This window comes from Dipodomys ordii, unplaced genomic scaffold (assembly GCF_000151885.1).
Source record: "Dipodomys ordii isolate 6190 unplaced genomic scaffold, Dord_2.0 Scaffold25, whole genome shotgun sequence".
NCBI lineage: Eukaryota > Metazoa > Chordata > Mammalia > Rodentia > Heteromyidae > Dipodomys > Dipodomys ordii.
Window position 1 is genome coordinate 3,761,953 of NW_012267241.1, and position 27,357 is coordinate 3,789,309.

Sequence of the window (27,357 nt, forward strand, 5' to 3'; positions counted from 1 at the left end):
CAGCACCACATAAGCAAAAAGAAAAAAGCCAGAAGTGGCGCTGTGGCTCAAGTGGTAGAGTGCTAGCCTTGAGCTGAAGAGCTGAGGGACAGCGGCCAGACCCGGAGTTCAGGCCCCACAACTGGACCAAAAAAAAAAAAAAGTAACTCTGAAAGAAATTCCCTTTTGCTCACATAAAAATTTTTAAGTGTATAAGCTTTGAACCATGTGACTAACAAAGTGCAGCCTTTAAGAAATTTGCATTTTCAGGAGGTGACTCTGAGGAAGATGCTTTGTGTACATAAAGGGGGAGCTAAAATAAGCAGCCCTTACTCAACTAATTGATACTAAGAAAAAGAAAAAAGAAAAAGAAAACGTTTACATTTTAGGATCTTAAGGCCATCAAATTCTTAATGAAAGTATAAAATACGGAGAAATTCAGAAAGATGAATCACAGTGGCACTAAAAATGGCTCTTGGGGCATGATGCCAAAGCTCTCAAAAGGCTGATGCATTAGAATTACAATTTGAGGCAAGACCACCCAGAAAAGTTATTGAGATCTTTATCTCAAAACTAAACAGACAAAAGGCCTAGAGAGGCATAGCTTAAGTAGTAAAGTAACAGCCTGGAAAACTCAAGCCCTGAGTTCAAATAACAACTCAGAAGGAAAACCAAATTTTAGCAGCAAAAAGATCACTGATCGGAAAGCAAAGAAGGAAGAAAGGAAGGGAGGAAGGGAGGGAGGGAGGAAGGAAGAAAGGGAGGGAGTGGGCGGGCGGGCAGGCAAAGGAAAGAATACTAGCTTAGATAGAACACAGTTTTACTGGGCACCAGTGGCTCGTGCCTGTAATCCTAGCTACCCAGAAGGCTGAGATCTGAGGATCATAGTTCAAAGCCAGCCCTGGCAGGAAAGTCCATGAGACTCTTATATCCAATAAACCACTCAGAAAACTGGAAGTGGCACTGTCACTGTGACTCAAGTGGTAGAGACTTGCCTTGAGCTGAAGAGCTGAGGGACAGCCCAGAGTTCAAGCCCCACGACCAACAAAAGAACACAGTTTTGAAGGTTTTGAGTGGCCAGAGGCTGGCTTCACTATGAGGTCTGGGAAAAATATTGAATACGTTTAATTTTTTAAAATGCAGTGTAAACTATTTGATCCGATGTCCAGAAGAATAATAACGACAGTGGTCAGAAACAGACATTAGAGTTCCAAAAAGCATTTAATTATCCAAGGTATGATCAAGTGAAGAAAAAGATTAAAATGTTAGAAAATGAAAGAAAAAGGATAATTGAGGAAACTATTGAAGAAACAGGTTTTGGTTACAGGCTAAATACTGACTGAGGGAGAAATAATAACAGATTGTCTTTCTGACTGGAGGTAGAGAAAAACAGTGAAGCATATCAGGAATGATTTTACAAGAAAAGCAGCCTAGCAGTTGGGGATTTAGCTCAGTGGAAGAGCACTTGCCTGGCAAGTGCAAGGCCCTGAGTTCAGTCATCAGCTCTTGGAGGAAGGGAGAGGTGGAGGGGAGGAAAAGCAAAGCTGCCTAGTGTTTCTGTTTGTTAACCACTTTCATTATGACGTTCATAAATTAAATGGATGTTGAATCTGGAGGATTACTATCACAGGCTAGCATGGAAAGGTTCGCCCTCACCTAGGTACAGATATTACTAATGTAAAGGGATGACAGGTGGTTGTGGTGTGGGGATAAAGCACTGTCCTCAGATCCTGCACTCCTTTCTGATCACAGCAGCGGATATGATATTCAAAAGCCTCTGTTAAAGCCAAAATTATTTTCAAGAATACTGCCAAAGGCTAGCTACAAATTCAGCCTAATATCCATCAATATCCCACATCATTCTTTAAAGAAATAAAGACACAGATGAAAAATTCATAGGAAATAATAAAAGATATTGGATAGCAAAAACAATCCTTAGCAGGAATATCAGTGCTGGAGAAATATCAATTCCAAACTTCAAACTCTATTACAAAGCTGTAGTAATAAAAATAGCTTGGTGCTGGCACAAGAACAGGCCTGAGGACCAATAGAATAAAGCTGAAGACCCAGAAATGAACCTGCAGATCTACGGCCACCTAATCTTTGATAAGGAGCCAAAAAAGGAGGATGGAAGAAAGATCGTCTCTCCAACAAATGGTACTAGCAGCATTAGCTATACATGTGTAGAAAACTGAAATTAGATCCTTATATATCCCCTGTGCCAGAATCAATTCCAAATGGATCAAAAACCTCGAGGTAAAAGCAGATACCTTGAAAATATTACAGGAAGTAAGCCGGGCGCTGGTGGCTCACGCCTGTAATCCTAGCTACTCAGGAGGCTGAGATCTGAGGATCTCGGTTCAAAGCCAGCCCGGGCAGGAGAGACCGTGAGACTCCTATCTCCAATAAACCACCAGAAAACTGGAAGTGGCGCTGTAGCTCAAGCGGTAGCGCGCTCGCCTTGAGCTGAAGAGCTGAGGGACAGCGCCCAGGCCCAGAGTTCAAGCCCCATGACCGACAAAAAGAAAAAAAAAAAAGAAAGAAAGAAAATATTACAGGAAGGAATAGGGAATACACTAGGGCTCCTTGGCACAGGTTGATGAAAGGAGAACAGGTTGAAACTTTCTTAATAAAGACGCAGAAACACCACAAATCAAAGAAAGGTTGGGCAAATGGAATTGCATTAAACTGCAGAGCTTCTACATGGCAAAGAACATATCTAGCAAGATCAATAGAAAGCCCACAGATTGGGAGAAGATCTTCACCAGCCATATAATGGACAAATATCTAAAATATCCTTAGAGCTCAAAAATCCCCCAAAAACAAGTCATCAAAGAAATAACCACTCCATTAACAAGTGGGCTAAAGACTGAAAGAGAGACTTCTCTGAAGAGGAAATAAGAATGGTCAATAGACACATGAAGAAATGCTCAACACCTCTCTGGCTATAAAAGAAATGCAAACCAAAACAACATTGCACAGTGCCAGATATAATTAAGCATATCAAAATGAATTCCCAAGAACTGGAAACAAGAGGTTTATGATCTGTATGTAGTTATTTCTCTCTTTTTTTCCTTTGTTTTAGTTTTCTGTACCCTTTATCTTGTATATAAGCTTATCTGATGTGTGGAAGGGAATCACAGAAACAGCAGGACAATGGATGAACTAATGCAACAATGATCTCATTTGACATTATGTTGGAAAGTAACTTTACAATTGGGGGGGGCAGAGGGAAGTGGGCAGTGATAAGTGAGAGAAAACAAGGGAGTAACAGTGTTTAAAAAGAAATGCATTCAGGGGCTGGGAAGTTGGCTCAGTGGTAGAGTGCTTGCCTTGCATGCATGAGGCCCTGGGTTCGATTCCTCAGCACCACATAAGCAAAAAGAAAAAAGCTGGAAGTGGTGCTGTGGCTCAAGTGGTAGAGTACTAGCCTTGAGCTGAAGAGCTGAGGGACAGCACCCAGGCCCAGAGTTCAGACCCCATGTCTGGACCAAAAAAAAAAAGAGAGAAAGAAATGCATTCATTACCTTACTTATAACCCCCTGCTCATCACTTTTACAACAAAATATGAAAAAATTAAAAAGGATTTATAATCAATACTACAAGTGACAAAAGTACCTAAGAAGGCACTCTAAAATTTAGTCACTGCTAAGAAAACTGGATGTTTTGTTGTTAATAATTTCATAGAACATGTTCATTTCAGCTAGTAGGTAAGTGTTATTAGGCTTGACATAAAAACAAAAAATGTGCCACTTGGAAATGTTTCTCTCCAAAGACTTTGCATAGCACAAAGAATAGGCTGATGAACACATGGCTCTCAGAGAACTTACCTGGGCAAACTTGTGAATTTGTTCCACCACGGCAGCAAACAGAGCATGGACACTTTCATCAATCAGACTCTGCATGTAATGTACCGCCTCTTCATCAGAGAGGTCCAGACGGAATTTATCCTGAACCTGTAAGGTAACATTCTAATAAATCTTCTAGAGAGGAAAGGTAAATTTAAATAAGTATTATTAAAATATATCATGAGCCAGGCATGGGTGGCTCACGCCTGTATCCTAGCTACTCAGGAGGGTGAGATCTGAGGATCTCAGTTCAAAGCCAGCCTGGGCAGGAAAGTCCAGGAAACTCTTATGTCCAATAAAACACTAGAAAACCGGAAGTGGTGCTGTGGCTCAAGTAGTAGAGTGCTCGCCTTGAGCTGAAGAGCACAGGGACAGCACCCAAGCCCAGAGTTCAAGTGCCACGATGACCAAAAAAAAAAAAAGTGAGTTAATTCTATGCCAATAATGAATTATAACTAATAAAAGGAGCTGGGAGTCATTGTTTTAAGTATGAAGATATACTGCTTTCAAAAACAAAGACAAACTGGGAGAGACTAAGGGGTACATTGTCCAAAAAGAAATATACTCTTTACCTGACTTTGTTATTATAAATCCTCTGTACATCACCTTTATAATAACAATATTTTTTAAAAAAAGAGACCTACTATTCATTCAACCCAAAGTATTCTTTACATTTTTAATATTTCAGATCTAAATATTTGGCTGAAATTGTGACACATTTATACCTGTTATTGTGAAATGAGATCTCCCCCCTTTCACTGACAGAGATCACAGGAACTATGTCACTCACTGACAAAAATAATCTACAGATAGAAGATATTCACTTGGCATAATACATGTTCTTTACAAAATATGACTGGGCTGGGAAGGTGGCTCAGCGGTAGAGCGCTTGCCTTGCATGCTCCAGGCCCTGGGTTCGATTCCTCAGCACCACATAAGCAAAAAGAAAAAAGCTGGAAGTGGTGCTTGGCTCAAGTGGTAGAGCACTAGTCTTGAGCTGAAGAGCTGAGGGACAGCGCCCAGGCCCAGAGTTCAGGCCCCACGACCGGACCCAAAAAAAAAAAAAAAATATGACTACCTTCCCTTTAAGGAGGCTTAACTTCCTTACACTTTAATTGGTATCACATTTGCTGACCTGTGTTACATTACCTGTCATTGTGTCATACAGCCTTTTTCATATTTTTCTGTAAGTATACATTAATTGCACAGTGGGGTTTTATTATTCCATTTCATACATGCATATAAACTATTCTGGGCATATTCAGAACACTATTTATCCCCATTCCCATTGTCTGCCTTCCTTCTTCCCTCTGGTGCCTCTCCCCAATAGCCTGTCTGTTTTACTTTCCTGTCATTTATTAATTTTTAGTATTAACTGTACCAAGAGTTTTGTTATGGTACTCTGGACATGTGTGTATTCAACTCTAATCAAAATGACCCGCTATGCTGCTTTCTCTCTCCTAGCTTCCTAAGGCACTGGTCATTTTCTCCAAGATTAGTCACTTTGTTCATTGGATAAATCCTACATACTTATCCAATTGTTAAGCTACACAATATTTCATCTCAGCTCTTGGTATTCCTCTGATGGATTTGCATATGCTGTCATTATACACTCATTTTCCCTTACATTCCTAAACAAACATATGACAGCTATTTCACAGTACTTTTCTGGTCGGTGGGACATCTGGGTCAACTCAGGAGGTTTCGACTCATATTTTTTTCCACTAATTTTGCATCCTATTTGCCTGTTTCCTCACATATATAGCAACTTTTTTGTTAAATAATAAACATTCTGAATGGTATTTTATGGAACTGAAAATTATGTTGTGTTCCTATGGAGATTCATTCTAGAAGGCAGTTAAATTGGTTATTATGAAATATAAACACTAAGCAGTACTGAAACATCTGTTCAGGTTTTTAAGCTTCTGGCTTCCTCCTTGGATGGGATATTGGTTTCTGCAGTTTCACATTCAGAAAAAAATTTGTGTCTAAACTGGAGAGGGAAGGTTCATTTTCTCTATGACTCACTTTTCCAAAATTTCTTCCCTTTCTTGGCAATCACAGATAGCTCCTAACAGATCATTTATAACGTGCATTCATGCTACCACTCAAAACACTCTGAAAAGCACCTCAGAATGAAAGGCTATAAACTTGTAAATCTCTTCCATTGCTGTGCATCTTGCAAAGACAGATATCGTTTGTTGTTTTATGTGGTTTGGGTCACTCCCTAGTCCTTCGAACAGTACTGTATTTTTGTTTTACTTTAACATTGTTATCTGGACCAGTATCCCAGTCTTTGAAATACAAGTACTCTAATATTTATTACACTTAGTGATACTTCAAAATACCAAAGAAAAAAATTAATATCCATAGTGATTATTTCTCCCATCTTGGAACTGCAACCTTAGTCCTTAGTCCTCACAATCCACTAGCAGTCCTCCAGCACACTGGGCCAATTTCAACAACTATTCATTGTAAGGAACAAAACAGGCTTTCTGAAAGACAGTCATTTAGCCAACAGTAAAAATTTTAGAAGTGGTAATCATATGCTGAAGAGAACATTTTACCATTACTTTTACCAGCTGCTCAAATGATCTAAAAGAACAGGTGAGACAGAACATATCAATTATGACTGCATAAACATATTCCAGTCAATGATGGACCACCGGCCCAACCATCAGCCCATAAGATTGTAACGGAGAGACAAGGCCTCAGCACCTAGCGACATCCCACCAGACATCCCACCAGTCTCCAAGTCACAGGGAAGAACACTCCTCCTATTTGTGGTTATGCCGGTGTAAATAAATCTACCACACTGCTAAAATCACAGCACATATATGATCATGTACAGGACATAGGAGTTGGTAATGAAAAACCATGTAGCTATTACATTTCTGGCTGTATCATTAAGTGCATTCTTTAAGAAACAATTCACTATGAAACAGTATGTGATGTTATCTGAACAGCAGCAACAGTCTCTCACATGTTGTGTTTGCTGAATCTCTTGATTATACCATTTTCTCTTTTGAGTTTAAATTCTTGTGTTGTTGATCATAACTGTAGTGTTAGTAATGTATATTGTGTATACACATTCTATCAACTCAGTGAGTTAGTAGGCTATTTCATCTAGGTTTGTATCAGTACACTAATGTTTTCATGATGACAAAATCACCTAATGGTGAACTACTCAGAATATTAGGCACACATGGCTATATTACATCATTTTAGTTTTGCTCTTCAGAATCTCTCATGGGTTTACATCACTCTTTGTGTGGGTACTTTTTCTATATCTCTTCTCATACTTCTTCATACTTGCTTCTGTATTCAACGATTCCAAACTTTTAAGTATTCTAATATAGTTCACTAAGCTCTCTCCCCATCTTTCCTTCAGCATTTCCAGGTTAATGTTCATCTTATAACACAAAACATGACCATATACATTGCACTGAAAACAGTGAGGCTAAGACTGCTCTTCATTTAGACTACCACATTTTTGGTGAGGTCAACTTTCTTTTTACTTTGTAATCTGTAGATATAAAAATGGTAGGAATTAAGATCATCATGCTACATCTGACTTATCCATTGGCATTAAAATCAATTTCACAGTCATTGAAATTGGATGTTTAACCAGAAAAGACCTCTAACATTTAAAGACCTAATTGTTTAGAGCTACTATTAAAAACTACTTAGTTTTGCTGTTTTGTTCTTGAAGCTAGGAACTCAATACCTCGCTCAAGCTAGCTTGGGACTTGCTTTGTAGGCCAGAATTGACATCAAACTCTTTGATTTGTCTGCCTCAGCCTCCTGAGTGCTGGAATTACTAGAATGGATAGCCACACCTGGTTGTTCTTGTGGTTACTGTGAGAGTCAGTGAAGATCTAGTTCAAGGATTTCAAACATGTAAAGTAGTATTAAGAATATGAAAAAAATATGATTAAAAATTACATGGAAGACCACATTTTCTTTTTGTAATGCTAGAATTTTCTGAATAATAATCTTACCAAGGACTGAATTTGACACTAAAGTACATGACTACATTACTTCAGTATTACCCTAATAAGGGAAAGGTTTACTGTAGCAAACTTTACATTGTGTCTATTCAAAAGTACCCTTTTATTAAAAAGGCAATCCATCTTCCTAGTCAAAAACTATAGGGCAACAGAACCTCTCAAATTGTTCTGGTGAATAATTATTTACTCCTTTGAATTATAGCAGGCTTGTTCTAAGTCACAGACCTATTTTTGTCTCAGTTTTCTATCTAAAATCCAGTGACAATTTAATGACTAGAGAGATATATTAGAATGGCTTCATGGGAAAAAAAAGCAGATACACATTTCTCATAAAGAGATGTAATAGGCAAAAGCTGCAGGCGCTAAAAACAAGCTCTTATCATTCAAGTGAAATGATGTTAGAACAGCTGTAAGTAATGATAAACACCCAATTCAAGTAGACCTTTTCAGCATGTTAACAGAAAGTCTTTTAAGTATTTTAAATCCCATTTTCAGATAATATTCTTATACTTAATGTCTTTTAAATAAAGACAACACTTGCTCATCATGGCCAGACACTTCACATCTGAAAGATTTACTAAAAAATGTCTTTTCAGCACAACTTTTAAAAGAAACCAGCAACAGTTTACAAAAGGCATCCACTTCCACCAATGGACAAATGTGATGCTTACCCCTTTCAGCCAGGAGAACAGAACACTCTTAATGTACTAGTTCTCAGCCAGTGAATCACAGGTTACTGATAGCCTACTGAAAGCTCATATTTGCTAACAAATACAGAATCAAATTATCTGACTTCTCTATTTTCAAAGTGGATCTGTACTTCCAGTTAAATTCATTAACTGAAATTTAGGTACATTTTAAAATCTGAAATCTCAGTTATCTTATCATTTTTTAAATGAGTAAATTTAGGCTGGGTGTGGTGGTGCACATCTCTAGTCCTAGTGCTTGGAAAGTTGAGGCAGAAGGCTCATGAGTTTGAGACCAGCTTGGGTTATATTGAAAAAACATGTTTCAAAGGGGGGAGGGAAAGAATATATAGAAATTTAATGATTAGACAAAAAGAAGTAAATATACTTCCTTAAATTAAAAGAAACTTAACACTATATGAGTCTAACTTTTCCCTGAATTTAAAATGCTATTCTGAAGCACAATCATCCTTTAGAATCAAAAGCTCTGGGTATTAAATATGCTTTTCTGACAAATCTATGGAGACTGGTAGTATTTGTTCTAAAATTTACATTCCTAGCAATAAAGACAATTTCATAAACCAGGTGGTTTTTTGGGAGCCATAATTGGGAATTACCTAAATATGTATAAGAATAAGACAACTCATTCTATTATTCTCCTCTTTGATCAGATCAAGCTCTCAGAGAAGGCAGGGGTATTAATATGAGCTCAGAAAGGACCCTCACTTTGTTTGCAATTACTTAATAGAGCAGTAGCAACCATGCAACAAATGTTGCAAGCTTTATTTCCAAAAAGCAATTTATTAAATTTGAATTTGCTATATGTGAATTTGAGTGAAAAATCCCATATTAGCATCATTTCTGTACCATATTTCGGTGTCATTTTTACAAACATACTCACATCTATGCACACAGAGAAACACAGTGACATTCCAATTAGCATGGACATAAACTGTGCCTTTAATAGCATTTCAACATAGACTGTTCTTATAAGCAACTCTTAGATATCCAGGGCAATTCCACAAATCTTGCAATATATATCTAAACTACACTGTCTTTCACAGGAAGCAGTGATTTTCCTTATATCTAATCCCTATCCCTTGAGGGCACTGAGTATATAACACTTTAAAAAGATTAATTTAACACTCATTATCACAGGAAAACAGTTATCCAGAAAGAGTTTTTGGTATCTCTGAAGTGCTAACTTTCATTACAGTAAGAAAAACTTTCCCCATTTAATTCTTCTTAGTAATAAATAAATAAACTTAGAAGAAATGTTTTCCTGCACTGATTTTTAAATAAATGACAAAATAATTACAAAGAAGGAGCACAACTAATTCATTAGGGGTGAAAGGTAAAGTTTTTTAACTAAGGCTTTCTTGCTGAATAAATTTGTTAGTAAAGATCCATTGAAACAAAAGCACCCTCTATGTTAATAAAAACTAGAATTTAAAAGAGTTAATTCTGAAAATGATGAAAATGAATCCCTAAGTAAACAATTCCTTAAAAAAACATCATTGCACAAGACTGGGAATGTGGCTTAGTGGTAGAGTGCTTACCTAGCATTCATGAAGCCCTGGGTTCGATTCCTCAGTACCACATGAACAGAAAAAGCTGGAAGCAGTGCTGTAGCTCAAGTAGTAGAGTGACAGCCTTGAGCAAAAGTAGCTCAGAGACATGCCCAGGCCTTGAGTTCAAGCCCCATGGCTGGCCAAAACAAACGACCAAGCCAAAAAAAAAAAAAAAAAAACATACATCAATGCTGAAAACAGTGTGAAATAAGACACAACTACTATAAAGGAATACAAAAAATTCACTGCTAAAATTCCATTATAGTATTCTTTGCACAGATTATACATGAACTAAACTTCAAGGCACCAAAGGTAATTCAATTTTACAGATGACTTGAAATAGATCTTTACGTAATTTGTAGCTGTTAGCTATATATGATTTCTTTGTTTTAAAGTTTATTAACAAATCAATTAAGTAACTTAGTAAGAATGTCCATTTTATTCTTCAACACAAAATAGTATTACCTTTAAATTACTCTAAATGAACTTGTTGCTGGGGTTTCAGGCTTCTTTTTAATTACTGAATTGAAGGAACGTGAATGAAAAAGCACTGACTGCTAAGTGGTCATGTTTATATGTTTATACATTAAGCTGGTTCTTCTTTGTATAGCTTTTTCTCCCTGAAGAGAGTCATCCAGATACAAAAGCTAGGAAGATTTATAGTCCTTAAAGATAAGGCCGCTGTCCTCTTTCAGTGTATCCTCCCTAATAGCAAAATTAATGATTTGATTGGGAAAACATTTTCTATCAAATGTTTTACATTCCTTTCACAGACTAGTGCATTCTATATAAGCTTTCTATACCAAAGTCTTATATAATCCTTTGAATTTTCTCAGAATGAATTCATTCTTCCTCCATAAAACCTATCTGGACATCACATCTAAAATCTCCAATATCACTACAACTCAAAATGCCTTACTCCCCTCTTAATTTTTTATCAGTAATACTGACCACCATCTATCAAACTTAATATCTGACTTTTATATTTATTTCTCTTACTAGAAGTTAAGTTTCATGAGGGCAGGGAAATTTTGCTTTCATAATGCAAACACTAAGACAATAGCAGCCATTATAACTTGCTTAAAAAGTACTGTTGAGCTGGTAGCTCAGGCCACCAGCTACTTAAAGTTGTGATTTGAGAACAGAGCTTCAAATATAAATAGAAGAAATTATTATCACCAACTAATAAGCATTAAACTAGAAGTGTATGTGTGGCTCCTGGTAGAAGAAGCAAGAGTGCAAGGCCCACAGTTCAAGCTCTGGTACTGGCATACACCTGCACACATGTATGCAAACACACACACATACACACACACACGGCACATGCACATACAAAATTAAAATATTGTTAAGTGTATGAATATAAAAATATTCATTAAAAAGTAAAGCTCAAAACTATAGAAGAATGTGGGTGACTTCATTTTATTCCTGACTATAGTATATCAGTCAATAAGAGAAAAGGATCTAAATATGGAGAAAATTAATGTGTTAAACATAGGTAGTGAATAATGGATGGTTTTATACGGTGGTTTTATATTTTTCTATAACTTAAATATACCACATAAACACATGTTGATAAGAACTGCAAATATTAAACCCAATAAATGAATATGGTGTCTATTTTTAGAAACTACTCTATGATTTACTTATTAGACTACTTGGAAACCTTTGTTCTAATTAGATTTAAAGAATAAAAGCAATTTTCTGGTTTTGGGGTTGTTTTTTTGCCCATCATTGGGCCTGAACTCTGGGCCTGGGCGCTGTCCCTCAGCTTTTCAGCTGAAGGCTAGTGTTCTTTCTACCACTTGAGCCACAGCGCCACTTCCGGCTTTTTCTGCTTTGTCGTGCTGAGGAATCTAACCCAGGGCTTCAAGCAAGCAAGGCAAACACTCTACCACTGAGCCACCTTCCCAGCCCATAAAACCATTTTTTTTTTAAATGGAGCTTCTTATAGAAAGAAGCATTATATGACATACTACCCTACAACTATCAGACACTCAACTGATGCTTGTGAATGATTTTGTTTTCGCCCCATTTGTTTGGAAATACAAAGACTTGGAAAAAATTATATTAAGTAAGCCAGGCCCAAAGAAACATAGGTCCCATGGTTTCCTTTATTTGCAATAACTAATATAAGTTTAGGACAAGCAGAAAAGTTCAAAAGCTACGTACATATTACCATATAAGATGATGTTATGTGAAATGAACCCCAAGATAGGGACATAATTTTTTTCTTTCTTGCTATTGTTTTTAATGTATTTATAATGTACTGTGTGATTTTTTTTTGTTTCTTTGCTATGTTCATCCCCATGGTATAATCCGTTTTCACTTTATTTGATATTGGTGCCCTGCATCTTTCTTGTATAAACATTTTTCTAATTTGGGGAGGGGAAGGGAAAAAACAAAATGCTTAAATAGGGATACAGGTTGACCCATTGTAACAATGAGATGTATAAGACACTATGTTGAAAACGAACTTTACAACAACTTCGGAGAGAGGGGGAAGGGGGCTACTAATTGGGGAGGTGGAGAAGGAAGGGTTGGTAGGGGAAAAACAAAGGAGGAGGCATCCGTGCTCCATAGGAAATGTACTCATTACCTTACTCATGTAACTGTAACCCCTCTGTGCAGTATTTTCACAATAAAAAAGTATTAAAAAAAATTTCACCCTTTAGGGAAGAAAAAAAATTCTCATCTATCACAAATTTCATAGCTATGATTTATATTATGTTCTCTATAACATACAATGCAAAGAATCATCAGAAAATAAAGACCCAAAGAAATGGAAAAAATGTACATATTTCATCCTAAGTCTCATGAAAAAATAGCCTATGTTGCAATTGGTTATATTACATTCTTGATTAGACATCAGAAAGTAGAAATCTTAATAAAATATTAATTAAATTAATTAATTTAATATTAATTAATAAAATCTTAATAAAATATTCTTTTGAGGAAAAACATGGTAAAACTTTATATAACAAGCTAGAAAGAACAGCTACCAGTCTCTAAAAAATAACTAATAAATATGTTTTTCCCCTTTCTTCATAAAATGAATTACTTTATAGTTTAAAGAGACTGCCATAAAGAAAGCTGGTAACAAAAAGGAACTAGCAACACACTTCCTTAAACAGAGGAAAAAAATCCAGTGTAAACAACAACACAGTTTAACTGGCCAAAGAAACTATCTGACTTGGTTTGACAAATGCTGATAGAACTTTCATAAAAAACTTCTAAACATCTCTAGTCAGAAGAATGAATAGATGACAGAGATAAAATAAATGGGTTCAAAGTAAACAGCAAGATAGAACCTAACTATAGTACATGTAAACAAAATATGTAACAGCTCAAATCTCATGCTATCATTGATTATTACTAAGGACGTTTTCACAAAAATTAACATTTCTTGATGGATGAGCTTTAGTCAATAAAACATTAAAAAGTGGCAAAAATAAATAGGACATGCCAAAAAGTAGTCTATGTTCAATTTTATAAAAAGAATCATGCTGGTTAGATAAAAGGGTAAATGTTAAATAAGAGGGCAATGTTCCATTTTCCAGAAATAAAAAAGGAATCCTAAAAAGAGCATACTTTTCTTAAATGATTAAATGATAAGTATTAACACTGAAATTCTCATTGCTTACATAAAGTTAGCAAAATAATTTAGTCTCATTCATGTTCAGTCACAGTAGTATCTAAGTCTGTTATCTTAGAAAATAGGGCTGTTTGTTGCCACTTACTTCCTTCAAAGACAAGAGCAACTCCATCTTGATGACCTGTCTGCTCATCGGTGAGTTAATACTTCTAAAAGTTAAAAAGCTTCACTATCTTTTTTTAAATTTAAATTTTGAATATTTAACATTATACTACTTTGAGTAAAACAACTGTTTTACATATCAATGACTAAGAGAATCAGAAATAAGATCAAATTATATAAGCATTATATTCTGAGCTCAGATGCCAGGAATCAGGCATTTTATTTGGAATATTAAAGTTAAGCTATTAAAGACATAGGGCTGTGGTTTTTACAGGAAGCCATCTTTACAAATATGCTGGCCTCTTCCAGTACCTCTGGGTATGAACAAAGAAAGAAATAGAACAGAAATAGCTAACAGGGACCTAAAAGTTATTACATTCTGGAATTGGAAAAGTTATACAAAAGGCCTCTTTATTACCTAATAGTCTCTGGGCTGGGAAAAAAGAAAGAAAAAGTTAAAATCCTATTTTTTTAAAATAAGAAAAGTATGCTCGTATCTCAGGATGTACAAAATTACCTTTTTCACAGTTTTATCAGGTTCAAGAGCAATATCTGGAATATTCGCATCAACCATCAATGAAAACAAGTTCAAAATCAGATTTGAATACCTAAAAGGGTAGAAAACAATAGCAACAAGTTAGGAGTTTACATTTCTTTCTCATATCAAGGACACTTCTAGAAATGATTATAGTTGGATATTTTTAAAAATTACTATTATTCTAAAGGAAAATACAATGTGATATAATTCATCAGCTGTCTCAATGAAAAAAAAATCTTATGAGGTTCTTCATAAGGCATCATTACTTGGTCTCACACTTAACAAACTTTTATAGTAATCACTTAATAATGAATTTTATTTTTTTAAAGTAGATGTGAAGAAATGGGTATTCTATCTAATTATTTTATGGCATTAATTGTGAGATGATAATAATAATAATCTGGTTTCTTAAGATTTCTGTGTTAGGGCTAAAGGAATGAAAGAGAAATACCATCTCATGAATTATTCATGACTATGAGATACTAACCATACTACAGGAAACAAGGTGACGGGTCTGGATACAAATAATCCTAAATGAAAGGACAGCCAGCACTCTACTACATCAAAACTGATTACGGTATCTTTAGCATATGCTTACTTGCATCAAGAGCCAACAGAGTATGTTCACTAATCAATAAACTCTTCCTTTCTCTTAAGGAGAAAACATTACTTTTCTACATCATCATTTCTACAGGCAGAACCTTAGGGGGGACAGGGTAAATAAAATCTACCTTGCACTACTTTACTTCAAACTCCAGAACACTCTCTAATGCATTTAACTGCCCCCCCTCCTTTTTTTTCCTAGCAATTTTGTGGCAAAAAGGAATTCACGTTGAATATGAGTCAAAGGAACTTTGGTTTTCAGTAATGAAGTGTTCAGCTGGTTTCAGAAAAAGTCTCAACACAAATATCTTGCACTTGGGCTGGGAAGGTGGCTCAGTGGTAAAGCGCTTGCCTTGCACGCATGAGGCCCTGGGTTCGATTCCTCAGCACCACATAAGCAAAAAGAAAAAAAGCCAGAAGTAGCACTGTGACTCAAGTGGTAGAGCGCTAGCATTGAGCTGAAATGCTGAGGGACAGCGCCCAGGCCCAGAGTTCAGGCCCCTCAACCGGACCCCCCCAAAAAAAATCTTGTACTTTCTTCTCTAGGGGAAATAGGTCAGAATTTTGGTAATATAAAACCTTTATTCTGGGCAGCTAGCTACAATAAAAATCTGCAAGCCATTATTCAAAATCTTCCTAATACTTGAACTCAAATGGATAATGGGACTTGGATGCAAAAAAAAAAAAAAAAGACTAGCCATAGATGACTTTCAAATGACCTGCTTTACAATTATTTCTGCATCTAATATTGCCTTTGAAAATCAAGTAAGATTATAATGAAGACTTCTACTTTGATGTAGTCATGTAATCAAATAGTTTCTAACCCATTTAGATTCTTAAGAAATATGATGACAGCTAAACATTTAAAGCTTGCTCTATGTTTTCTTGTAGGAATTGATGTAGAAACGATACCCGTTTCTACTTACATAATTTTATCAGCCAACAAATATTTGCAGAGTCCTGTACATGCCACACATCCTGACACTGGGGACATAGTTGTAAACTGAACAAACAACATTCCCTACCTTCTGAAGGTTCTGCCATGGAGGAGGATGAGAACACACACCATAAACTAATAAAGAAGATAATTTAGGGTCTATTGGACCAATGAAAAGATTTTTCAAAAAGAATAAACAAAAATAAAATCAAAGAAATGGATGGAAAGAGAGGTAATTATGTTAAGGAGGTATGGTTTTATTGCAAATACACTGAGAAGCAACTGAGTTTTAAAGAATATAGGTATATGCTTATAAACATTTTTTTAAAAGCTCACACATTTCACATGTAAATAAATGTGGGACATGTGGCCTTGTGGAATAAGCTACTAGATACTGCAGAATTCTTTCCATTTTGAAGAACAGCCTGCTCATATTCCTCAGTCACCAGCTATCATGTAACTTTCTTATTGACTCCATACATTGGTACAATCTAAGGGTATGATGACGTATTCTTCAACTTGAAGGTGGATCTCTGTTACTCGTCCTGTTTGTATTGCTCTTAGTTGTATTCAAGGCAATTTCATATTTTTTCTACTGCAACAAGCCTTCATGGTGGTCACACAGGCCTGTGCAGCCTAGATTTATAGTTGAAGAAGCTGAGCTCTGATTAAGTTCCTTGTCAAAGTTCTTGGACCTTGTGAGTGGCTTTGAGTATCAGAACCCATATATTTTGCTCTAAATCTAGGACTGGCTCTTTGTTATGCACATAACGGTAAATACTCATTTATTCAACAAATTAAAATGTATATGCAAAAAAAAAAAGCTCACACTGGGTGTGGTGGGTAGCTCAGTAGTAGAGCACTTACCTAGCAAGTGCCTTGGGTTTAATCCCTACCATCATAATGAAAACAGCAAAGTTAATATACTTGTAAAACAATAAAAAACAAACCCCCCCCTGCTACCCTAGACAAGCAAAAAAACCAAGTGGCTCATGCTTTTAATCCTAGCACTCAGGAGGCTGAGATCTGATGATCAAGGTTCAAAGCTAGACTAGGCAGGAAAATCCATGACACTTTATCTCCAATTACCCAGAAAACCAGAAGTGGTGCTCTGGTTCAAAGTGGTAGAGTGCTAGCCTTGAACGAAAAAGCTCAGGAACAGCACCTAGGCCCTGAGTTCATGTCCCATAACCATCCAAAGGGGGGGAAAAAGTTGGAGTAACGATGCTTGACAAGAAATGAACTCATTACCTTACTGATCTCTGTAGAGCATCTTTACAAGAAAATACAATTTTAAAAAAATCACACTGGCTATCTTGTGGGGACTCAGAATGGATCTAGGGGATCATATCAGACTTCCAGATAAAAAGAAACACCCGAGGCTATCAGGTTGAATTTGAGATGTACAGTTTATGATACTTGCTGACTGTTTCAGTGAAGGTGAAGTGAGAAGGCAGATAAGTGAATGTAAACAGGATTTAGCCTCATTAATAAAAGTAGAGACTCCTGTTTTCACTGTTTTTGATTCCAGTGCTCTGCATGTATGTATGTATGTATTTATAGTGTGTGTTACATGTTCTAAGCACTACGTGAACAACTAAAGTTACAAAGATAGGGCCCACTGAAAGCTCATTGCCTACTGGAAAGATATTCAGGTATAGTAGGTCTCCTGAGGTGGGACTCAGTTGGATTATAAAAATTCATTTTACATATTTAAGTCAAAAATCCCACTGGATGTGAATAACTGACACTTTTGAGAAGTCATCAGAGCCAGTACTTTCTCTATTCTGTTCATGTTCAAATAAACATGATTTCAATTTTTCCCTTGATGATATATGTTACATGACATTCAGAATGGAGGAAGTTGAGTTCTAGAAGCATTAAAGAAAAAAAAGAGGAAATAAAGAAAAATCAACATCACTGTACAGCAGCTGAGTGATAAGGCATTAAAGAGACAAAACCATACATAACATTTACTCTTCAATCACTTAGAAACTTTTAACTGTGGTTGATAAAGGTACTATGGAACAAAATTGACTGAACTAGTATGAGGCTCAGTAAGTTAAATACTTCATTCGTTAGAACTCCGCACAGTGGCTGCAGTGTTCTGAGACTGCCTTCAGGAGACTGGAACAGTGTGAGGCTTTTCAACCTTTTTTCCCATCCCAGCACTGTTCAAGTACACAAAACATTCTTTACTACACAGCTGCCAAGCACTGACTTTGAAGTTGCTCTCTTTGCCTACTTATATAATGCTTAGCTGGGAAGATTAAGAAATGTGATAATTAGTGGGGAAGGAGAAAATTTCACGCCTTTTTACTTTGGTACTAGACATTTTTTTTAATCAAAATAGATACCATATGGTTGTTAAAATATCTTTTTGTCTTGAGTCATCCTGAAGACAAAGTAATGTTAATGAATGTGTAAATCTCAAACACTCGTGTACTACAAAACTGACAGAATTCACTATGTCAAGCAAGTCAATTTACCTTCGAAGGTGGAGAAACGCCGTGTAACACTGCTTGCGGAACTCCTGGTATTGCTCACTCTGGGTACCACCCATTCCTTCTACCATTTCTTTATTCAGCTTCATTGGAGGAGGAAGAGGCTTTGGATCTCGACCCAAAATATACCCAAAGTCTATGTGGAAGAGTTTGCCTGGATTGACATGAAGTTTAACTTTAGAAACTGGCAGAAGTATTGGGAAGTTAACTCAGTAGAAGAGAACTTGCCTGGCAAGTGGAAGCCCTGAGTTTGGTTCTCAGCTATGAAATATAAAAATTTTAAAAATAAGCAACTAGAAATTGAGGTAGATATTATTTAATTGGATTAAATAGTCTGCCTTCATAAAAATTAAGTAGCTCATTAAATTGTGACTTAACCTCTAAGTTTGTGGAAGCACATCAAAGTATATATTAGTTTAACTTATATCCACCCAGAATAAACTTAATTACAGTGACATTAATTTTAAGTTTTAAACTCTATTAAGATCTCCAGAATCATAGATATCCTAAGGAAGAGAGTTTTTTTTTTTTTTTAAGTTAGCAAAAAGTACTTATAGTATCAAATTTCTCATGTCAGTAAGTTTAGGTGAACAACTCTTAATGTAGTGGAATATCATTTTTTTATTCATGTATTCCTGACATGAAACTATCCTTTACAAGTACTAAAATAAAGTCTCAGATTTAAATTATATTATTCACTTTATCTGAGTCATTTTCAACTAACTTTCATTAGCTCAGCTACAAAACCAAACTCAGTACTTACATCTGCCAAGAACTCAATACAGTTATTCTTCTAAGAATTTAGGTAAGTACTATAGAGTTAATCTTGTAAAAAGAAAACTGACAGTAGTTATTACCTAAAATTATATAAAACAGGAAAGGAGGAAACAGTTAACTTTAAAGGATGATTCAACATACAATTCAGAAAATGTCTTCTAATTTACAAATTGGCAGAAATTTAGGATTTATAGTTGTATGTAAGCTGCTATATTCCTAGCTCAGAATAAATTTTAGCATAAAATATGCACTTAGTTTAAATGAAGGAATTCATTTGCTTAAAAAAATCAACAACAACAAAAAACTAGCCAGGTATCAATGGCTCATATTTGTAATCCTAGCCATTCAAAAGGCTACAATCTAGAGGATCATGGTTTAAAGCAGCTCACTCATAGTTCCACAATGAAGTATCTCAAACAATGACCTGCAAAAAGTAGGGCTAGAGACTTGGCAAAAATGGTAGAGTACCAGGCTACACAAGCAAGTTGAGCAAACTTAAATTTTCATAAGGTGAAATTTAAAAAGGTGACGAATAACATAGTTACCAGGTATACAATAAGCTAATGCTTATATATGCTATCATTGCTATTTTTATGATGATGATTCTCAAGCTAGTAATAGGTATATCAAACAAAGTAATAAAAAAATTCTCAATTAGGGCAAGAATGATACATCTCCACAGGGTAAGCTAGTAAGTCTAAGAAGGAGAATTTTTTTAGTATGATTAAAATTTACTCCAAGTGAGAGCCATGTTTAGCCAAAGATCAGATTTCTTATAAGTGCTTATATTAATCTCAAAATATTTCAAATAGTTCTTAAAAGTTAAAATTCTTTGTTCAAAAGTAAATGTTAGAGCCTGGACACTGGTGGCTGGCTCACACCTGTAATCCTAATATTCAGAGGCTGAATCCTCTTCAGACGGAAGATCACAGTTTGCAAGCGAACATGAGCAAGAAGTTCATGATGACACTCTTATCTCCAATGAGCCTCTCTTCCCCCAAAAAGCACACAGGCATACACGTGCATGTGCATGCGCACACACACAGCCTTTACTTTTCTTTAACTTAGAGCTTGGGAACTGTCCCTGAGCTTTTTAATCTCAAGTCTAGCACTCTTGCTACTGAGTCACAGTTCAACTTGTGGCATTTTGGTGATTAACTGGAGGTAAGTTTTACAGACTTCCCTGCCCAGGCTGGCTTCAAACAAAACTTCTGATCTCAGCAGCCTGAGTAGCTAGGTGTGAGGCACTGGCACACAGAAAACAAAACAAAACAAAACAAAAAAAGTAAATTTGAAGCAAAACCACTTCAAGGACATTTAAGCAAACTGACCTGAATTGACATTTAGATATCTATTACATCTGAGTATCACAATAGCCAGAAATTAAATTAACATTAAAAGGATAAGAAATTTCATTTTGCAAAATTTCTAGGCATCTTTCTCACAAGAAAATAACTAAATAATATATACTAAGTTGAACATTTTACATAACTAAAAATAGAACTTGAGAATCGGGGGGGGAGGAACCCTGCAATGTAATTAGTAGTAGTAATTCTAAATAAGAATACAGGAAACTACACTGACAACTGGCTAGAGTTGACAGAATTTGCACCAAATTGGAAACATGAGGTTCTTATATGAAGAGAAACAGCCTATGATAAACACCTAAAACCACTATCAAAGGTTTACTAACTGGGGCTGGGAAGGTAGCTCAGCGGTAGAGTGCATGCCTTGCAAGCATGAGGCCCTGGGTTCGATTCCTCAGCACCACATAAACAGAAAAAGCCGGAAGTGGTGCTGTGGCTCCAGTAGTAGAGCGCTAGCCTTGAGCTGAAGAGTTGAGGGACAGTGCCCAGACCCAGAGTTCAGGCCCCATGACCGGCAAAAAAAAAAAAAAAAAAGGTTTACTAACTGGCTGTAGAGTACACTATAACTACTGCATAGAGTACTTCCTTTCAGAACCCTAAAATGGCTACAGAAGTCTCTAAGTATAACAAAATATTTGGAAAAGTTCCACACACCTCACAAGCCCCACCACTCTCCTCCCCTTCCCTTCTCTCCTTCCTCTGGAGTGATGTAGTACTGTGGTATGAACTAAGGGACTCACACTTCCTTGGGCAGGAACTCCACCACTTTAGCCACAACCCCAGCCCTATCTTAACAGATTGGATCTCAAACAAAGCCTATGATTTAAAGGATAGGAGGATCTGGTTTTAGAATTAAAAAAAAAAAAAAACCCTTGGTAATTGTAACACTCACTGAAAAAGTATCACCTAATTTATTAAGTTACAAGTGCTATTATGTTCATTTTCCCTGAATTAATTAAAAAGTCCAAGGTGAAATTGTTAAGGATTCCATGCCTTCAACTAGATACACAGTCCCTGTTCCATAGAGGGAAGTACTTTTTTTAGTGGTCTATTGACATTCTGAAGTTCCCATTCTTTTTTAACCTTTCTAGACACACATTTCATTTTACATTTCAAGAGGTAAAGCAATGGAGAGGCTCATGTATGATGACCATGAATGTTCTTCAGTTTAATTATTTACTTTCTTTGTTCCCAGGATTAAGTACATTTCGTAACTAGTATAATTCTTACTGATAATTAGCACTTAAGAAGACCAATCTGGTCAGTTCTTTAATGAGAGCAGCTACAACACATGGTTTCCGTAACGGGCATCATGTTTTCAGTAGAAAATGGAGTCCAATTTTCTTCATTTCATTATAATCATTACTGGGATTCCAATGTCTGCTATGCATCATTGCTTGTAAATGATGAGTGTATTTCTATTCTTGTGAGAAATTTCTTACAGAACAAGATTAGGGCTCAATCATAAAGCATAAATGATTCAGTATGCAATAATGAAACCATTATTATACTGTGGAAGTTCAAGGAGCCATGTTTTTTGAAAAGAAGCTATTAATGTTTTAAGAAAATTCATCCTTATACATACCTAAGAGAATGTTTGTTTGAAAAGTTATTGTCTAAAAATGAAACCTAAAAGAGATTTTGACATGCCTTTTATGAAATAAAGAAACTAAAGAAATCCAAGAAATGTAGTATTTTACAAATCTCTCACCTTAAAGAGTAAGGAGAAAAGATATATAAAATAAACCAATCCAAACCTTTACTGCAATTACTTCTATTTTTCTCTGATCTGACAAGGAGATGTACTAATTAAAGTTTCTTATTATTTGTGTAAATGACACGAACATACTTTGAAAATTATAGTTCAAGACACCTGTAGTTTAGGGGTTAAGAAAAAGAGACTACTGGGGCTGGGAAGGTGGCTCAGTGGTAGAGCGCCTGCCTTGCATGCCTGAGGCCATGGGTTTGATTCCTCAGCACCACATAAGCAAAAAGAAAAAAGTCAGAAATGGTGCTGTGGCTCAAGTGGTAGAGCGCTAGCCTTGAGCTGAAGAGCTGAGGGACAGTGCCCAGGCCCAGAGTTCAGGCCCCACGACTGGACCCGAAAAAAAAAAAAAAAAAAGAAAGAGAGACTACTGAATGACATTAATACTTAACAGAACATCTTAAATTTTCATTTTACCTAATAATTAAATTCACAATCTCAAAATTGTATTCACTATTTTTACACCTATTCACTCCTTTTCCTTGTGACATTTTACTGTTCTTCTCTATACTCCAAACTCTAATCTTCTGAATATTCCATAAAACTCCCAACAACTTTCATTTGAGTCTCCAATACACAAGTTTTCTTTTGTGTATCATCATATATACATTTATCATTTTCTCGGAAAATGAGAAATGTGAATGTATCTTTCTATTAATCCTCCATTAAAATGGCAAAGAAGATGAAAAACAGCCACATTATTACAATGAAACTTGTATTTTGGAAGAAAAGTTTCCTCAAGATACACTCCAATTACTCATAACCATTACTTAAACCTTTAAGACATAGTTGGTAAGAGATATCTTTAAAAACTGATAAAAGTGTAGAACTGGAGCTGGGAAGGTGGCTCAGTGGTAGAGCACTTGCCTTGCACGCCTGAGGCCCTGGGTTCCATTCCTCAGCACCACATAAGCAAAAAGAAAAAATGCCGGAAGTGGCGCTGTGGCTCAAGTGGTAGAGTGCTAGCCTTGAGCTGAAGAGCTGAGGGACAGCGCCCAGGCCCAGAGTTCAGGCCCCATGACCGGACCCAAAAAAAAAAAAAAAGTGTAGAACTGACATGTTTTTTTTTTCATTAACAGTTTTGAGTACCAAAGCATACGACATAAAAATTCAGATTAGTATAGATATTTCAATTACCTTCTGAGTTGCTTCATACTGCTTATTAGTTAACATTTAAGATGGGTTTTTATGAAGAGACAAAATTGACAAAATTATTAAGCTAAATAATGAGAAGGAAACCATATCTAACCCTGACAGTATATAGGTTTAATCTAGTTCCTTTCAAGAAAAATAAAACTTTTGCCAATTTTGTTAAATTATTCCCTACACTAGTTCTTTCTTCTAAAGAAATATTTCATGGCCAACAGGAAATAGTCACTTTGAAGAAGTGCCTCCAGAGAGAAATTATTCTTACTTTGTTTCTAAATTTTTATGTTCTTACAATTGAGATCCTTCAAAAGCTTTTGTTTATATGGACCATGTATTAATGTTTACTGCATCTGAAGTTAAACTGAGAGATTAAAAGTATTATTTTAAGATAACAAATTACATTTTACCATAATGTGCTTTCTATGTAAGTAATTCTTTAAAGCAGAAAATGACAATTTTATCTTGTGGTATACAAATCTCTTTAATGTATGGCTTCATAGGAAGATTCTAATACCTTTTTCCCTCTAGTATAATATTTGTTCTGAAGTAAAAGGATCATATCCATCTCAAATTAACATTAATTTTTAAAAGGAAAGAGAACTTTAATAATCTTTTCAGATACCTATAGTTTTCTATAATATAAAAACAAGTTCTCAGCTGTTCCATACATTCTAAAGTTTCATAAAGTCTGAAGTTAAACTGTACCAATCTGTTATTTTAACAGGCTGATTCTGGCATGCGAAGTGATAGTCTAGCTTATACTAACACAGCTCTCATTACTTGGTTACTATGGGCAGATTTTGATAGAACTGATGATGTAAATAAAACTCATATTCAAAATGATTAAGTTACTGGTTCCCTATGTTGTACAATTCCATTCTCTTAAAATTTGACAAGTATTTGCTGTAGAAAATTAAAGAAGTGAATCAACATTTTAATAATCTAGCACACAATTGCTATTCTATAGAATTCTATAGAAACATTACAATATAGCCTCAGAAAGTTACTCATTTTTAAAAATACATTTTTCTAATAATTGTATTAAATTTAATATTATGGATAGAAGTAGACTCAGTAGTATCATACCAGCCTAGCAATCAGGAGGTCCTGAATTTAAACCCAAAGTCCACCAAACAACAACAAGCAAACATGTAGCATTATAATCTATAATTTGACTGTAACTGTAGTTCAAGCTTTTCCATCTAACAGATGATACAAAAAGAAATAAACAAATTTTTCTCTCATTTAGAGTAATTTCAATAGCCAGCTGCAGTTAGGAGCAAAAATACAGCTCATTTCAGCTTTTACTGGCATGTTTTGTCTTTTCTCTTATGCAGGCAACATAGTTTTGCTAATATATATTCTCCACAGGGTAGTTTCCTACTTCTTAGATATATAAAGTATAACATTATATCATTTAAAAATTTATCTGTTAGGAGAAGAAATCATGTCTTCTAAAACAAAATTTAAAAACAGACAATAACAAAACAAACAAAAAAGTAACTTCAGAGTGACCATGTTTAATCTAAGTTCTATTACAATAGATTATCTTGAATAAACTTAAACTTTAGTATATTAAAAAAAATCCATTTATCATAGAGATGGGTGGAAAAACAGAAAAAAACAAAGGAAAGGACAATGTCCAAAAAGAATTGTACTCATTACCTCACTTATGAAACTGTAATCTCTCTATACATTACCTCTATAATAATAAAAAATAAAATTTAAAAATCTATTTGTCAATTCCTCTCTACAACTTGAACATGTAGCTTTTTAATGAAAGAATGTAATAGCAAAGCATTACATTAGCAAAATATTTTTCACTCCAAACTTCTTTACAAAAACACAAAACCAATATTAAAATTGAGCACAAGGCAAACATTGACAAAGGAATTTCCACACTTTGACTTTTACTATGGATAAACAGCGCCCTCTGCTGCAGAAGTCAGAGAATATCCACCAAGCTAAACTAAATAAAGCCAGGCAGGACAAAAGAAAACTTGGGGGGTATCTTAGATGAGACTCAGTTTGCAATATAGATTTGCAATTTTCTAAATGTAGTGAAATATGTTGTTTCTAAAATACTTAGCTATATCCTTTTCTGTCTTAACTATATTCATGAGAGAAGGGTTTAACAAGGCAAGTCCTCAAAAAGACAACAGTGCAATTAAGTCTGAATATTTTCCCTCCTCTGTTCCACAGCTCATCAACAGAAACAGACAACAGATGATACAGTAGATGGAACTCTGCTTATTATTCACCATCGCTTTCATCCCAACAGCAGCCACTCTAAAAGTTATATTTGCAAATAAGAACAGGAGTCTTAGTGTTCTATTTTGAAGAACAGGAAAAATTTACCCAATGTGTATTGTAAAATATACCATCAGTTGTTGATAGATTAGGTAAACAACTAAGAAAACCTGAAGTTCTCAGTTTTGAAAATGGTATAGAATCAGTTCAATACATAATAGACATATGATAAATAATGAACAGAGTTTCATAATATTTGTAATGATTTTAAATAAAATAACTACTTCTTGCCTGATCCACAGTCAAAATCACGTTAAGCTACACAAAGTCAAATTCTTTTTTTTAGTTAATAAGTTTTTTTATTGTGAAAATACCATACAGAGGGGTCACAATTACATGGGCAAGGTAATGAGTACATTTCTTATCAAGCATTGCAGCCTCCGTCTTTGTTTCCCCTTACCATCACTACCCTCACAGCCTCCCCTCCTCCCCACTCACCCATCCCCCCACCCCCCGCCCCCAGCCAAAGTTGTAAAGTTCGTTTTGACATAATGTCTTGTACATCTCATTGTTGCAATGGGGCCACCTGTATCACTATTTAAACAATTTGTATTTTCCCTTCCCCTCCCCAAATTATACCAACATCAAATACAGTGAAAGCAGGGGTTATACCATGGGAGAGGAACATACAAAGCAACAAAAAAATAATCTTAAAAATGTTAGAAACAATAGCAAGAAAGAAAAACCACTTGAGTTCTTATCTTGGGGTTCATTTTGCCTAACATCAACTTCTCTGATCGTTTCTGCTTATATACTAGTTATTGCAAATAAGGGAAACCATGGGACCTATGTTTCTTTGGGACTGGCTTACTTCACTTAATATAATTTTTCCAAGTCTCTCCATTTCCTAACAAAGCTCAAATTCTAATGCATGTTTAGAATAAATATGACTTGAAACTGTCTTGAAATATGGATGCATAGTAAAAAGTAAATAAAAAATACAAGTTTTTAGAAGTTGAAGAATGTCGTATATTTCTATTGAAATATTCAATTTGCTCGTATGTAATCTAACTTTGAAAACCTAGAAAAGAATTTGAGAGCATTTTTCCTATTAGGGGAGATTTAAAATGCCAACATTACATTACTACTTTATGAAATAATCACAAAGCAGCTAAGTAAAAAAGAAAAAGATGATCTCACATTTAGCATATTTAAGGCCCCTATCCCCTTTGGCTTGTTTTCTTAAAGAAGCACCTTAAAAACAAAAACAAAAACTTTAGAGCACTCTCTAGTAGAAAACTGGTATTTTATAGCTTCTGCATCTTCCATTTTACAACTGAATTTCTAGTTAAAAAAAAAAAAGTAATAGGGAGGCAATAAGGAAAGAGGTGACATTGATCAAGATGCGCTCTATTCATAAACTGCAGTGCTGAATGGCAACTCCTTTGTAAACTACATAAAAATAAATTAAAAATAACCTGAAGAGAAAAGAGAAGGACCACTATGATGAAAACTTTAAAAACTTGAAAAAGGAAATCAAACAGAAAGTGGAAAAAAACTCCCATGCTCCTGGATTGGAAAGATCAACATCGTGAAAATGGCAATACTTCCCAAGG

At 35.4% G+C, this 27,357-nt stretch overlaps 1 protein-coding gene across 1 annotated transcript in view; it reads right to left on the reverse strand.

Moving 5' to 3' along the window:
- Pik3c3 (phosphatidylinositol 3-kinase, catalytic subunit type 3) overlaps positions 1 to 27,357 on the reverse strand; it is a 130,131-nt gene that overhangs the window by 9,592 nt on the left and 93,182 nt on the right. The window contains exons 22-24 of the mRNA XM_013014796.1: positions 18,419 to 18,587; positions 14,369 to 14,459; positions 3,810 to 3,935 (exon numbers count right to left, since the gene is read on the reverse strand). Coding sequence (XP_012870250.1) covers positions 3,810 to 3,935; positions 14,369 to 14,459; positions 18,419 to 18,587 — 386 coding nt within the window. The remainder of the gene's footprint in view (positions 1 to 3,809; positions 3,936 to 14,368; positions 14,460 to 18,418; positions 18,588 to 27,357) is intronic.